The sequence below is a fragment of the Belonocnema kinseyi genome, chromosome 2 (assembly GCF_010883055.1).
Source record: "Belonocnema kinseyi isolate 2016_QV_RU_SX_M_011 chromosome 2, B_treatae_v1, whole genome shotgun sequence".
NCBI lineage: Eukaryota > Metazoa > Arthropoda > Insecta > Hymenoptera > Cynipidae > Belonocnema > Belonocnema kinseyi.
In genome coordinates, this window is record NC_046658.1 from 108205121 (window position 1) to 108222177 (window position 17057).

Below are 17057 nucleotides of genomic sequence, written 5' to 3' on the forward strand. Positions count from 1 at the left end.
TGTACTTAAACGTAGTTTTCTTTCGGCTCTTGCATTTCTCAAAGTTTGAGACCGATATTTTATGTATAAAAAAAGTTGGAACGTTCAAAAAATGTCGAGGTTAAGAAAAAAGATAAAATAATTTTCTGTGAAGTTCCTACCAAAATAAAGTACCTAAACGTACTTTATTGTACTCTAATACATTTCCCAAAGTTTCAGCTCGATATTTTATTTATAAAAAAAGTTCTTAGGTTTAAAAAAACATTCAGTGAACTGAAAAAGTGAGGTCGGTAATATAGGTATTTGCTGTGTCACATACCCTTAACCGAGGAATTAAATTATTTAATGGGAAACTAACAACAATTATAAATATTGGGAAAATTATCTATATTTATTTTTTTAACAAGTTATACTTTTCCTAATCAGAGATAGGAACCTTTTAGCTTGGACCCAAGTTTAATACTTCGATTCAGGACCGATCAGTGATTTTTTTTTTAATTAAGGGCATGTGACACAGCTAAATACCTATATTACCGACCACAGTTTTTCAGTTGACTGAATGTTTTTTTGAACCTAAGAACTTTTTTTGTAAATAAAATATCGAGCTGAAACTTTGGGAAATGTATTAGAGAACAATAAAGTACGTTTAGGTACAGCATTTTTGTAGGAACTTCACTGAAAATTATTTCATCTTTTTTCTGAACCTCAACATTTTTTGAACGTTCGAACTTTTTTTATACATAAAATGTCGGTCTCAAACCTTGAGAAATGCAAGAGTCGAAAGAAAACTACGTTTAAGTACAAAGCTTAATGATAAAAGATGTAAAAAAATATATTTCAACAATCAATTCCAACGGCATCAGCCGGTAACGTTGTACACGAAAATTCGAACTCTCTAGAGCCTCGTCTAGTGGCCGCCAGGTTTCGTATTTTCGTGTACAATGTTACCGACTGATGCCATTGGAATTGATTGTTGAAATATATTTTTTTACATCTTTTATTAATAAGCTTTGTACTTAAACGTAGTTTTCTTTCGGCTCTTGCATTTCTCAAAGTTTGAGACCGATATTTTATGTATAAAAAAAGTTGGAACGTTCAAAAAATGTCGAGGTTCAGAGAAAAGATAAAATAATTTTCAGCGAAGTTCCTACCAAAATGCAGTACCTAAACGTACTTTATTGTACTATAATACATTTTCCAAAGTTTCAGCTTGATATTTTAGTTATAAAAAAAGTTCTTAGGTTTAAAAAAACATTCAGTGAACTGAAAAAGTGAGGTCGGTAATATAGGTATTTAGCTGTGTCACATGCCCTTAATGAAGATTTTTCAGTCTCTCATCTTAGCAAAGTGAAATTCTATGTCAGGTCTAAATCCAATCGCTGTAGTGTAGGTGAATGATTAGCTATAAAATCTCTAATTAATGGAGCAAAAAAAAGTTCCATAGTAGTACCACAAACCACTTTTGGAACCATATAACTGCACTGAAAGACGGTTTTTGCAATGTATGTCAATTTGGCAAGCATTTCCCTTTCGTTTTAATATGCAGTAAATGCAGGAACTATCATGAGGACTGAAATACTAGGCATTTAATTTTTGGCCGACATCCAAGCACCAAAATTACGAACAGACCCGCAAGACTAAGAATTTAAATGTATGATTCGTGATTTATGTTCAATTTCTCATTTGGTTTAAGATCCTTCCTGATAAAAAATAGGAAAGAACTGGCGCCTATTTAGAAACCAATCACTCTTATATCAAATTATAAAAAAGAAAAGTGACATTTTATTATTTGGTCAATTTATACCCTAAAATAGGGCTAATTTATAAGAATCATCTCTTTTTCTGAATAATACATTTGAATATTAGCGATTTTTTTTACAAATGTTAAACTATATTTTAATCTTATTTGGTTCAATGTCAAAGGTTCTCATTTTTTGGAAATTTTATTCAATTGTATTTTTAAAAAACTCGCGAAAAACTTAACTTGCAATATTTTGTGAATTTCGAAAATTATAAAATCTATGAAATTATAAGACCTATTTTAATATGTCTTACTTATATTTGAGGTTAAAGAAAAATCTGGTTATATTACAAGTCTCAATAAGGAGTTTATTTAATTTAGAAAACTTATAAATAATTAATTTTCCTGTAAAGATTTCCTTCCAAGTACTTTCTTTTACTTTTTTTACAAGTGAGCTACTTAGCCCCACATTGTAGGGTAAAATCTCTCTCGAAGCCCCATTTGACAGTAGTCTAAAACTATATTATTTTCTTATTAGGCTTAACTATCATTTTAATTTCTGTAAATTTTGATTTCTCGGAATTAAAGTCAGCTATTTGTATTAATAATCGGGTTTCACGCTGCTCTCAATAAGAAAAACGTCTATGCGGGCTAAAAATGTGTGTCAGTGCCTATTAACTGCCGGAGTGCGAAACCGTTTGTTTCTTTAAAACAATGGGCCATATTGTGGAAACTCACTTAGGAGCTCAGCATTGCGCAAACCATTGTCAAGGGAATGAATAAAAAAATGAATAGATCAAGCGAACTATAGTCCTTCTATTATTGTGGCTTTTGTTTACGCAAAACAAATCATCATGTCGACACCTTCTGTCACTTTCGCTCTTTCTTTTCAGTACTCAAATCTTTGATCAAATTCACTTATTTAAATGTAGGATGTTTGAGTCTAAGGTACACTAAAAAATAAATTGAACACAAAAAACGGTTTTCTTGGATGGGTATGAAGATTTGGTTAAATTGAACAAATTTTTGTTGATTCAACAAAATATTTTATTATCGCAACCAAATACTCCATACAACAAAATATTTAATTAATTAATTTAAGTAATGACAATAAGAAATACAGGTATAATATTCATATTGCTAAAGATTTCACAAACATTTCAAAGATTGCACACACATTTCAATGTTCACCCAAATATTTCACAGGTTTCGCCAAGATTTCGGATAGATTAAAAAGATTACGATAATTGACGAAAAACTTCAGCAAAATTTCAAATTTTTGCAAAGATTTCGAAAGGTTTCAATAATTTTACAAATATTACCGAATAGTTCAAAAATATTTCAAATATTTCGCAAAGATTTTTAAAGGATTCCACAATGATGTTTCAAAGATTTCACAAATATTTCAATAGCTTCCCAAAGATTTTACACGGTTCATGAAAATTTCAGGTAAATTAAAAAGATTTCACGAATATTTGACAAAGTTTGCTATAATTGAAATATTTCGCAAAGATTTAACAAATATCTCACCAAAATTTCAATAATTTCCCAAATATTTCAAATATTTCGCTAACATTTTAGATAGATTTCAAAAATTAGAAAATAATTCTTTTATTTTACAAAGATTCCAATTATTTCAAAACAATTTCGAAGATTTGGGGTAGATTTAAAAGTCTTTACAACAACGTCAATGTTTTCTCAAAGATTTTAATATGTTCACAAATATTATCAAATATTTCAAAAATATTTACAAAGGTTTCAAACAAATTTAATGATTTTTAAAATGTTTCACAAAGATTGAAAATATTTCGCGATGATTTCGGATAGACCTGAAAGATTTCGCAAAATATTTCAGATAGAGTGTCCAATTATTTCAACAATTTCCCAAAGATTCCAATAATTTCACAAGTACTACCAAATATTTTAAAAATATATCAAATGTTTCCTACGGTTTCACAAAGATTTCACAAAAATTTCTGGTACATTTCAATGATATCACAATGGTTCCAATGGTTTCCCTAAGATTTTAATAATTTCAAAAATATTACCAATTATATTTTGAAGCTATTTCAAAGATTTCAAAAACATTTGAATGATTTTTTAAAGATTTCACAGATTTTGGATATATTTAAAAGACGTCACAGAGGTTTCAATGATTTCTCGAAGGTTTCAATAATTTCACAAATATTACCAAATATATTTTAAAAATATTTCCAAAGATTTCAATGATTTTTGAAAGATTTCGGAAAGCTTTGAAATATTCAGCAGCATTCGGATAGATTTCAAAGACTTAACAAAAACTCCAATGATTCCCCAAAGATTTTTATAATATCACAAATATCATTAAATATATTTAAAAAACATTTTCAAATTTTCACAAAAATTTCAATGATTTTGCAATGATTTAGAAGATTTCACAAAGGTTTCAATGATTCCCAAAGGTTTTTATAATAACACAAATATTACCCAATATGTCAAAAATATTTGATATATTTTCAAATATTTCAGAAATATTTCAATGATTTCCCAAGATTTAAAAAAGAATTTAATAAATTCAAAAATATTACAAAATATTTCGCAAATATTTCTAGAGATATTACCAAGACTTGACAAAGGATGCAATGATTTCTCAAAGATTCCATAAGGATTTTACAAATATTAAAAACATTTCGGATGCATTAAAAAAATTTCACAAATTCTTTTGTTATGTCACAAAAATTTTTGGTAGATTTCCAAGATTGAACAAAAAGAAAGAATTGAAGGATTTCAAGTATTCATCCTAGCTAAGCTTAGGACTGGGTTCGAGAATTTTAATGATGCTACGTTTATGAATGGGTACTGGAATAGAGTATTAATCATAGGATAATCATAGAGGGGATTACCCAAATATGAGATACCAACTCTGTTTGGCGTGATTGTCGGAATTCTATATAATGAATTTAAAAGTAATATAGGTCATTTTAAAGGAAATTTAGTTTGTCATAAGAAGCTCAAATAAAAAATTTTATTAAAAATGTTTTTTATGCTGAAAATACAAAAAATGTAAAAAAGTGCTTTTTCCAAACTCGTCAAACTATTCTCATAATACGAGATCCCCAGGAAATATCTAATAAAATGCAAAATAAAGTATTATTTTTAATGAAAAACTTCATTCTATGTTTCCGAAGTATAAATTTACTTCTATTTAAATATATTTATTTTTTGCAGTAGTCACAAACACTTTTGTAACCAATTTCCCCCGCGCAACCACAGTGTTTTAAAAACCATAGGTATCTCATATTATGAGAAACACACCGTGCAACTATGCACTTACTATGCCTGACCTGTACTATGAAAAACTTCAACACTATCGATATTTTCCTACTTAGTTATTCAATCCCCATCACTCCAGACAAACTTTACTGCTAAATACATATTTAATGAATAATAAATAGGGTTTAAAGAATTCCCTTCCAAGAACTCGACCACCATCGATTTTACAAAAAGTTCGCCTATAATATTTAGAAGCCCAATGAAAAATGGACTATACCACAAAATTACTCTTTCTTCAAGGGCTACAAGTTAGTGATAGAACCAAAAGAGTGGGTCTCTTAGTTTAGCTGATACCCCGCTTTCTCATATTAGGAGAATATCTCATATTCGAGTACTCTCCTCTATATTATAATAATAGGAATTTTCCTATCTTTTCTTAGTAGCAGATCTATAGGCAAACACAATGAGAATTTCTATTTTGGAAAACTTTAAACGATCCAATGACTTTAATCATTCGACTTCAGAGGGGGTCAATTCAATCTTTTGCCCCTCCCTGGTCGGTTTCAAGGGGGAGGGGGCATTGTTCCCTTTCTTCCCTAGGGCTCCGCCGTCTCTGATTCTGGGCCCTGGACCAGATTTATTTCTAATTAAAAGAATGGGATTTAAAATTTTCTTGATTAAAGTCCTTGCGAATTCAATAATTTTAAATTCAAATATTAAAAATTGAACAATTTTAAACTACTAGCGTATATCTTGAATCATCCAAAACTTAAATATGACCGCATCCTCCTCAACATCAAGGTCTGGATCAATGTAAACCAGGACATCAGGGATACTCACGCTAGGAGCGACTTTCTTATTAATCGCCAATTCCCTGATGAGAACAGTGTGTTTTTGAAACACCCCACCGAATACATTTGTTCGATAGAGCTGAACAACATTTTAGTTGTTTTCTTTTTCCTAAGTATTGGTTCTCGAACGTTAAAAAACTTTTAAATTGATATAAATATTTGTAATATTCGATCTTCATATTTAATAGATAAAGTGCGATATTTATTTATATTATTGATAATCTTGGAAGTCGAGAAATGAAAGTAAAAATTGGAGTGAAAAGTCATAATATCCGACAATGCACTTTCTCATAAACATTTTTCCAGTAAGTAAGCACAAAAGCCATCGTAATCAGCGCAGAAATGCCTACGGATGAGGCGAGGCATTGTCGGTACATTGTTCCCGGCAGTCATTGTTTTCCGGCTTTGCCGATTGTTATATTCCCCGAGTCAGAGTGAACGAATGGCACAGCCAAAAAACAATGCTCTTCGCAATTACTCGCTTCTATCAAGAGAGGAGACCACCCGGCGGAAAAGTCGTGCCAAAATAGCGAAAATTCTGCAAAACACAGATAACAGTATGCAAAAACCAGTCAGATTGAAAAACTTTTCATCTCCCATTCCCTCTTCTTTAGACAATGAAAAAGTGAGAGTAAATGTACTTTGCACAGAGAAACCAGATTTTAAATATTTTTTTTTTTTTTTGCAGAATTTTGTCGTTCGACAGTCAAGTCAAAGTGACACAATGGCACTTTCTGTTAGACTTCCACCTGGAAAGGGTCCTTACATCGAACATTACCTCATCCAATCCAACAAGGGAAAATTAAGTTTAGAAACGAGCGAAAACAGATTCGACAATATCCCTTCACTCATCGCCCACTATTCCCAATGTTGGTGAGTAATCTATTTATTCAATTCAAGAAATTAATTTCAAAAACAAATAAAAATCTATAAATTTTATAAGGTTGCGTCGCCAGTCAAATGTCTATCGGCGCAAACCTCTAATAATTTTTTAATATGTTTGACTGATTTTGATCGAACTGATTCTAATTCTGATTCTTTGGTAAGCAGTGACGAATTACCAGTACAACTGATACTACCAAGGGCCATGAGGGAAGCAAAAAATCGACAACAACTCTCATCATTAGCTCTTTTGGGTCAAGAATTTTGGAGGTATCCAATGGCTAATCCCAAACCTCCAGAAAGTGGAAGCAGTAATACTTCGAGCTTAAGCAGTTTTCATTGTGGTAAGTTCCCACTGTTCAAATTCAAAAAATTAATTTGATTTAGAAATAATCATGCAAATCAAACCTGGAATTAATTTATGTCTTATTTCAGGCAACAACAATAACATCATTAACACTCCCACCTCAGAAAGTATTGTGCTCAACTTGTGTCCAATCTCATCACATGATACAGGTAAAATAAAAAATGTAATTACAATGTAAACAAAAAATTATTCAAGTAGGGTTTTACGACCTAATAAGACGTTAATTAAGTCGTTCAAATCTCCACCTCCGTTACTTTCCCTCCCTTCACTTCAACCTTTACCCCCTTCCCAAACTTCATCCACTACTTCCCCTCTCCTTGCTAACCAAGCTGACACTTCTCTTCTCCTACTTCCCTTCCTCAGCACTCACTTCCCCTCCCCTATTCAACCGCAGTTCTAATAGTTTATCCTCACTTCAACTTTGTCTCCCCTCATTTCTCCTAACTTACCTCTTCTACTTCTCCTCGCTTCTTCTTTTACCACTCACCTCATTTCCACTCACTTCATCTACTTCCACTCCACTCATTTCTCCTTCACGCACTTCCCATACTTGACCTCCCATAATTTTGATCTGAATCACCTATTTCCCCTCCACTCACTTCCACTAATTTCCCTCCACTCATTTCCTCTCCATGAACTCCCAATGGTTCGCCTCCCCTTATTTCCCTTACTTTCCCTCCACAATTTCTCATTATTTCCCCTACTGCTCCACCGTTTATTTCCCATCACTTCCCCTCTCACACTTCCCCTACCTACCTACCAACAAATATATCCAATAGCTACGTGAATGTTAAAAAATGTATTGAATTTGTTATAAACAAATAAGTGAATGAAAATGGTTTCGTGAGGATTGGCAGGGATTTGTCTCTTTAGTCGCACTTAATTTCAACAATTTATCGACAAGAACATTTTTTTAGTTGTCTTAATGAATGTTTATAAATAATTTTTATAGATTTCTAAAGGAATAACCCAAGATTTTTTATAGAATCGATCATATATAATACTTAGCAACTAAGTTTAAAAATGCATCAGACAAGAAAGATTTGTTTGTAACGTTCCTTATAAAAAAAAGAGTGGGTTGCTATCAAAGTGTATACAAAAGTATTTTAAATTTGTTATTAACTCGTATTGGTCCCCTGGGTCCTTTGGTCCCCAGACTAACTTCGCATCAACGTACCTTCGAAAAGACGATTTATAAAATGGAACTATTTATAAATACAAATATTAATCAAATAATCAAATAATTAATTAATAATTATTAGTAATAATTAGTAATAACATTAGAAATTATTATTTATTATTTATTATTATTATCAATTATTAATCAAATATACAGTTTTTTTTCATAAAAAGTGTTTCACTTTATTTTAAATATACTTTTTACAAAGCTCGTTATAATACTATTTTTTTCTTAAAATTATACTATTTTGATAGTAAAACGCAGGAAGTTTTTTTGATATATCGCACAAATTGAAATTTTGATGAATATTTTTGCGAAAAAGTCAAATTTCTCGAAAAAAATGTTTAAAAGGAGAAAAAAAATATTGGATTATAAAGAGGAAGTCTGAAACTAAATTCCAGTTTAAAGTTTGAGTACATATATAAAAAAACGCTAATGGCAACTGGTCCAATTGACGTGGGGTCCATTGGACCCAGTGTGACCACTACGGGTTAATAGTTGATTAAATTTTTAAGAAAATTATAAATGCCGAACAAAAAGTAAAATAATCTATTTGTCAATTAAGTTTGTTTAAAATATAAATAATTTTTATTGGACGACTAAATATAATATATACGTTGTATTGCCAAGTAAGGTATAATTGATTCCGTAGAAACCACTCTATTAATTCCACCATAAACACCTGATATGCATAATCGCTTTAAAAATTTGTATATAAAATGACCAAATATTTATCAACTTTCATCAATTCAACTAAAAAATCCTTTTTTGTCAAAAAATGGATCAAATTTAGTGTGAATCAATTGACGAATCGCTTCCAATTCCCGTGAAACCATTTTCATTCATTTATTTGTTTTATATATTTTTAATAACGTTTTTAACATTTGCATGATTATTAAATATGTCAAATGTTAACATTATAAAACATTTATACAAATTATAAAAAAAATTTTAAATTATTGAAAAAGATTTCAATGTATCTTTTTTTTTATTTTTGCTGAATTTCCATAAAATTGTAGGAAAGAGTCGAATCAGTTTAATAGATATTTAGAAGGTTCAGAAATTTTTTAAATCTACAAAAATCATTTTAAATTTTAAAACATTTTTAACGAAATATGGATTTTTAAAGATTTCGGAAAAAAAACTATAAGCTTTTTAAGAATTTTGAAAGGTTTCAAGAGAATAAAAAACTATTTTAAATTTGTTATTAATAGTTGATTAAGTTTAAAAAACAAAGCTTCAATGCCGAACAAAAAGCCAAATGATCTATTTGTTAAATAAGTTTGTTTATTCAATTATTATTTTTTATTGGACGATCAAACGTAAAATTGATTCCGTAGAAAAAACATTATTTATTTCAACATAAATACCTGATATGGATAATAGCGAATAAAATAATAAAATATTTATTAACTTTCATTCATTTAACTAAAAAACTTTTTTTCAATAAATTTTTCGAATTTACTGCGAATCAAGTGACTAATGCTGCCAATCCCCATGAAACCATTGAAGTTCACTTATTTGTTTATAAAAAATTCAATCAATTTTTTAACATTTTAACATATTTTTTACAAAGTTGCTGTGTTTCAAGTATTTTTGAATGAATCCAATTATTTGTTAACAAATGGTTCTCTTATAATTACAATTTTTTCAATTTTTGGTATTAGAATAAGAGAATAAGCAAAGAAAAATTGTTAAGCGGCCATGAAAGTTTCATGCGGTATTTTAATTGTTTTCCATTTTAGGGTTTCATAGCCCGGGGCAGAAATCGTAATGGTTTCGGTCGGGTGTCTGTCCGTCGTACTTTTTCCCTAGCCTACTTAACTCCGTACCCTACCCGACTTATTTTTTTTCTTTAATTTATATTATATTATGTTTTATTTTATTATTTTTTTATTATTTATTGCTATATTAATGTTATACCATAGCCGAATTTACCCCATTTCCTACCCGACTTCACCCTGTACCCTATCCGACTTGACCCCGTGTCCTAGCCGGCTTTACCCCTCACCTTAATCGACTTTACCCCGTAGCCTACCTTCCTAAAATTACCCTGGTTGACTAAATCTAAAAATAGCTTAATCAGATTTTATAAAAAATTCTGATTAATTTTTTTTTCAGCGAGTTCCTCTCCAACGAGTACAGTAACGACGTCGACCTTCGCCTCATCATTGCCACGCCAACCAAGGCCGACGCCTCCGAATACTTTAAACTTGACGACGTTTAACGAACCATTCGATGCCAAAAAAGAAAGGCTGGAGAAGCTTTCACCAAGTGAGAAGCTTTCTCAGAAGCTCATTTCGCCCAACCTGGTTCAGAGCGTTCGTTGCCCCTCGCCTGTGATCCATAATGTAGAGAGTAATGTTCTTAGCCCCTTGGAGTCGAGCGCCAACACCGAGACAACCAAAAGTATCGAAGTTCAGACCTCCAAGTCAGTCGTCGAGTTTTCCAGGAGCAATAAGGTCTCCTCGGTCACCTCTTCTACCTCGAACTTCCATCAGAATCTCGCCAATTTCAATAATCTCTCGCGCACGAATTCACCCATCCTGCCGGAAATGAATAAGAACCTCGTAGAGAGTCAGGGATCGGCACAGAACATCAAAACACCACCTCCACCGCCCCCCAGATGGGCGAAGCCTGGCATCAGTCAAAGTCAAACCAATTTCACCGTTACCACGACAGTGAGCTTCAATGTCAATCAGATTAATGAGTCCTCATCACAGGTAATGTCCATTTCTTGCATAACGCATAACATATATCAATCGATAGAGAGTAAAATATAATCGATAATTTAATGCCTAAGTATGTAACAGCTTTGTTTTATTTATAGGAAAATTTAATCTTCATCAATTAAAATATTTAATCATCAAGTCTTCCAAAAAAAAGTCGCCATCAGTTTACCCTAGCGGCCCCCGTGAACGGAGCGCCCTAGCGGGCCGCCTGAGCGTATTGTTTGCGCAATGCGATGGGTCCGCTAGGCCATATATTTTCATCCGTTTTTAAATTTATTCAGAATTTCATACATAATTCAAGAGGCCTTTTATCTTTTTACACATTGATATTGATTTATTTTTAATTAAGTATTCGTGTGTTAAAAAATAATAATTAAAAGCTGTTTGCGGCAACCAGACTCCAACGCAATATTGCACATCGAGTTGCCGCACATAGCTTTTAATTATTAATTTTTTTACACATGAATAAATACAAATACATAAATATAAAATTTTCAAAACATAAAAAGATTGTTGAGTTTTGTGTAAAATTGTGAATAAATGTGAAAAAGGATGAAAGTATTACCTAACGGGCTTAGTGAACGGAACGGTCACTGTGTTTACGTAACCATTCCGTCCACGCGATCCTGTAGGATAATTTGATCTGTCTGCGAATTAAGAATAATTTTCTAAGAAATCGAACGTACAATTTAAGAAAGATCAGATCTCTATATCTATTTTCAGTTTTAAAAAAATTGAGGTTGTATTTTAGACATTCAACACTTCAGGATAACATTTATTTCTGAAAGTTTGTAAACATTATTGATAAACGAGAACATTTTAATTCTAAATTATTTATTTTTATTGGGATATAATTATGTTTTTAACATTTTGCCACTACACTATAATTTTAATACTATTTCAACTTTCAAAGTGATGAGAAAAATTAAATTATGGGCAAAACCTTAGAATATTTTAATTTACGATGCTTATACACTGTCAGTGCAAGTAAAAAAATTATTATTCCTACTAACCAAAAATTACCGGTACCGGCAATAACATTTCTGGAAAAATTTAAAATAATTTTAGGTTCTAGTTAAAAAAAAAATTAATTTTAAGAAGTTTTTAACTGATTTGAAAATAATTTAAATGTTATAGATACCGTTTATAAATAAAATCGTTGATTATTCTTTTAATAAATCAATCTTCCTCAAAAGAGAACCTCTATGTAATTTTAAAAGAAGACTTAATTTATAACCATTTTTTTTCTTAGCCAGTTGTATGCACTTTTCTTTGATTTAAAAAAATAAATAAACAAAATGTAGAGCTTGGAAGATTTCGAAAAAAATAATTTGTTCAATATTTTGAAAGATTTTAAGGGAATACTTTTTTTTAAGATTCCTAGGAAAATTTCAAATTATTTTTTTATTTTGATAAGTAAATTTTAAGAGAAAGAATTTTTTTAAACTGTAAAGAGAATGTAGATTATTGAAGATTTAAAAAATTTGCATTTAAGGATTTTTAAAGGTTTCAGGAGAATACAATATTATTCTTAAGATTCTGGGAAAATTTAAAAATATATATTTTTTTAATGAAATATAGATTTTTTATGCTTTTGATCAGAAATTAAGAAGCTTTGTGTGAATTTGGAAAAGTTACAAGAAAATAAGGCAATTTTCTTAAGATTTCTCCGAAAGGTTCAAATTATTTTTCAGTTTAAAAAATTAATTTTTAAAGAAAATAACAAAATATTTCAAAAGATATCTAAAAACATTTTTAAAAATCTGGAAATTTTAAAGAATATTTTTTTAATTTTCAGGAGTTTTCAACAATTTTAAGAAAATTTACAATCATTTTAAAGTATATTTAGAATTTTTTTTAACATTTTAAAAATAATTTAAAGTTTGAGAAGATTTGAAGTTTTTTTAAACAAAATGTAGATTTTGAAGATTTTTCAGAATTTGGAAAGGTTTCAAGGTGATTAATAAACATTCTAAAATTCCTGAAAATAATTTAAATGATTTATATTTTTAAAAATTAACAAAAATTCGAGTCATTTCATAAGATATTAAAAACTTAGAAATTTTTTTTTTTGAAACGATTAAAAAATAATTAAAGTTTTGAAAATATTTTAAATAATCTAAATTTTAGAAGATTACAAAAAAATTTGAAGCTTTTTAAGAATTTTAAAATATTTCAAGAGAATAGAAAACTTTACTTAATATTCCTGGGAATATTTTTATTGATTTTTTATTTTGAAAAACAATTTTTAAACGAAAGTTCAAAAATATTTTTAAACATTTTAAAAGATTTATGAAAGTGTCGAACAAAATATGGAAGAGTTAAAAGCAATTTTTTTTTTAATTTTAAAAGGCTTTTTTAAATTTCAGGAATAATTGGAGTCGTTTAAAAAGATATTTAAAATTCATCTCTTTTGCTAGAAATTTCATATTTTTTGGCTAACTATCCAACTGCCAATTTAAAGTTAAAATCTCTTTCGGTTGAATATTCAAGTATTTGGTTAAAAGGTTGAAAATTCATCCTTATGGTTAAGGATTCAAATATTCGGTTTAAAATCTATCTTTTTGGTTGAGCATTAAACTGCTAAGTTAAAAGTTTATCTGATTTGTCAAAAATGCACTTTTTTGGTTGAAGATCAATAATCTGGTTGGGCTAAGAATTCAACAATGTTGTGGAAAATTCGTCTTTTTCGATAAATTCAACTATTTCTACTTCAAAATAAAAATCTTTCTTAATAGAAATATCAAATCCTACATTTCTCGTTAAAAATGGATCTTTTTTTGATAAAAGTTCAACTATTTAGTTGAAAACTAAATTTCAAGAATTTCAACTAAATTTTTTCAAGAATGTAGAAAGGAATAAACTTAAAAAATAAATGGTTATTCGAAATTTTCCTTTTTTATTATAAAATGTTTTTCCCCGCTGAAACCGAAAATCTACACGCACGATTGATGATGCTAGTTGATTTAAAATAAAGACCAGCCTGGCTGACGAGTATTGCTAATCTAGTTTTCCATCCTTTCGTTTTTTACAGCAAAATACACCATCGGATCCCAGTACTTCATTGCTCTCTCCTCAAAGTGCCACATCGACGAAATCCTTGTCTTCGAACTTCTCATCAAAATCGCCGTTATCCCCAACGACTCCAGTGCTCTCTCCATCATCAAAACTAGTCTGTTCGAAAACTCCAAGCATCCTCTCTCCCACGACGCCCTCGAGTACCAGCAAATCCAAACGTCGAAGAGACCGTGACGCCAGGAAAAATTCACAACACTACCAAGAATCCGACATCCTCGAATCTTATTACCGAAGTTCCCCAGGCGACAAAATTTCGGATTATGAGGACATCTGGAATACGACAGACCAGTCGAATCACTCCACTTGGTGTCCTAATGAAAGAGTAGCTCGTGGCGAAGTCCAAGTTGATCGCTTGAAAAATTCGAACGATCGGTTGGTGGGTTCAGAAAGAGTTTTGAGTCCTGGAGAAAAATCTTCTAATGAAAGGCTAGTGGCTAATGACCAGCTCGTTCCACGGAATGAAAGGCTTGTGATTCGTAATGATAAATCTGTGGGAAATGAGAAGCTGAGTTATAAGGAAGTAACGAGTCAGGAGTTCACTAGCTTCAAACCCATTATTGAAGCCAAGTGTCCAGACAGTGGATCTCTTAATGAAACGGGGATGGGGAAGAGACCAGATCTTCTGTCTAGAGTTTGTAAGTCATTTTTTTATTCAAACCTATTTCCCATACCTTGAAAGCTATTAAAGGCTATGAAAAAACCTATTTAAGGCTATTAAAAAGAGGGTCGAAGAAGGTTGTTAGAAGAAAGCGGTGCTGAAATCGGATTTTTAATGTATTTTTTTTACTCTTGTTAATTGTCATAAAAATAGTATTTAATATTAAAATTCCATTACGTAAATGGGGTTGCTGGAAACCTTTATTTTCAAAATTCCCTGACTTGTGCGTGATTTTTTCCGGATTAGTTTTTCATTTTTTCTGACTATTATTATTCAAATACCAGCATTTTAATCTTAAAACATTTTCAACACAGACCCTTTTATAAACTAAATAAAACAATCAAATTTCTAAGTAAAATTTAAAAATTTCAAATTGATTTATTTCAACCAAAAAAGTATAACTTTATACCATAAAAGATGAATTTTCAACCCAAGAGCGAAAATTTTCAACAAAGCAGCTCAATTTTCGACCAAAAATATCACTTTTAAAGAATCAAAAAAACTGTTACATTTTCAACCTAATCATTGCATTTTTTCAAAGTCAGTTGAATTTTCAACAACAGAACATTTTTTTCCGAAAAGACGAATTTTCCTTATCAATGGACGAATTTTTATCAGAGCAGTTAAATTTTCTTCAAAAAAAGATAACTTTACAATAGAGTACTTAAGTTTTTAACGAAATAATTAATTTTTTAACAAGTTTATTGAATTTTTAACGAAAAACTTTAATTTTATATCTACAAAGTTGCATTTTTTACCACATCAACTAAAATTATGAATCTTTTGTAATAGCTAAATTGTCAGTTCAAAAAATTATATCTAAAAAAAATTTCAAACAATTAAGGTCAATTTTCAACAAAATTTTCAATAAATTAAGATTGTGCTGTCAAAAAAGAAAAATAAGTTTATACAAATTGTTAAACTTTCAAGCCAAAAGACGAATTTTCTGTTCAACCAACAAGATGAACTTTCAACAACAAAAAACATAAATTTTTAACAGAGTAGTTTAACTTTTACCCAAAAATTTAATTTTGTATTATAGTAGTTCAACTTTCAACCAACAAGATGATTTTTCAACTAAAATTATGAAACTTCAATTGCAATAGTTAAATTTCAAGTTCAAAAAAATTATTTTACAATTAAGCGAATCAATTTTCTACGAAATAAGATCAATTTTCAACAAAACTGTGGAATTATCAAACAAAAAAGAATAATTTTCAACCAAACATAAAGTTAATTTTGCGCCAAACAGTTGATTTTTCAACCAAATAATAATATTAATCGTCAGGAGGAAGCAACTACAAAAAGAAATAAATAGCAATACAAATCCTCGACCAATATTCATTTTCCCCCTTCCCCTTCCCTAATCCCTGCTACTTCCTCTCCCCCAATTCGCTAACTTACACCACTTAATAAAATTTCCATTCCCAATATTTCCAATCATTTCCCCTACTGCTCCCCCCCCATATTTTTGCCTTCTTTCTCTCCACTAATTACCTCTACTTACCCTATTCTAGTTTCCCATCACTTCCCCCTACTATCCCTTGATCCCTTTTCCCCTTACTTCCTCTACTTTCCCTCCCCAATTTCCCCTCAGCCATGCTTTCCCTCCCCTCTCTTACTTCCCCCTACCCTTAATTCTTCAGCTGACACTTCTCTTCCTCTACTCCTCTCTTCACAGTGCACACTTCTCTTCCGCTATTCGCCCTCATTTCTAATAATTCCCCAACCCCCTAATTTTTTCTACTTTAACTAATGGCCCTCCCCTCATTTTCCCTCACTTACCCTACGTATCCTCCCCTCATTTTACATCACTTCTACTACATCTCCTCCCTTTATTTCCCTACTTTACTTTCCCTACTTCCCTTTCCATCATTTCCCTTTTATCTCTTCCCCTGATTTCTCTTGCTTTCCCTCCTATTATTGTCCTTTGCTTCCCCTACTTTCTAACCCATCCATTTCCCTTACGTCCCTACTTCCCCAACGCTCATTTCCCCTCAGTTGCTCTTCTTGGAAAACAAGAACGGTGAACGTACACCCGACTAAAATTATTAAGAGTTTCTGCGCAAAGCTACAAGACCCTGAAAAGATTAAACAAAATAAGGGTAAACTCTACATGCTCTTCCTTTTTTAAGCTCATAATTAAATCAAAAACACATTTTAAGGCAATAAAAACAATTTGCTTATTTAATAAACCTAATATTCTAATTAAATGGAAACCTTAGAAATAAATTCACGTATGCCCTCATTTCCCCTGCTTCTCCTGACCTCATTTCCCCTCATTTCCCCTACTTTCCCCTTCTCTTATTTCTCATCGCTTCTCTTACTCTCCTTCCC

At 30.7% G+C, this 17057-nt stretch overlaps 1 protein-coding gene and 1 long non-coding RNA gene across 5 annotated transcripts in view; one reads left to right on the top strand and one right to left on the bottom strand.

The window, feature by feature from the left end:
- LOC117168509 (protein sprint) overlaps nt 1-17057 on the top strand; it is a 353946-nt gene that overhangs the window by 304000 nt on the left and 32889 nt on the right. For all 4 annotated transcript variants that reach the window (XM_033354234.1, XM_033354237.1, XM_033354236.1 and 1 more), the window contains 5 exons: nt 6512-6696; nt 6874-7049; nt 7141-7221; nt 10374-10975; nt 14019-14697. In XM_033354234.1, coding sequence (XP_033210125.1) covers nt 6512-6696; nt 6874-7049; nt 7141-7221; nt 10374-10975; nt 14019-14697 — 1723 coding nt within the window. The remainder of the gene's footprint in view (nt 1-6511; nt 6697-6873; nt 7050-7140; nt 7222-10373; nt 10976-14018; nt 14698-17057) is intronic.
- LOC117168524 overlaps nt 1-17057 on the bottom strand; it is an 87294-nt gene that overhangs the window by 66134 nt on the left and 4103 nt on the right. The window lies entirely within an intron of this gene.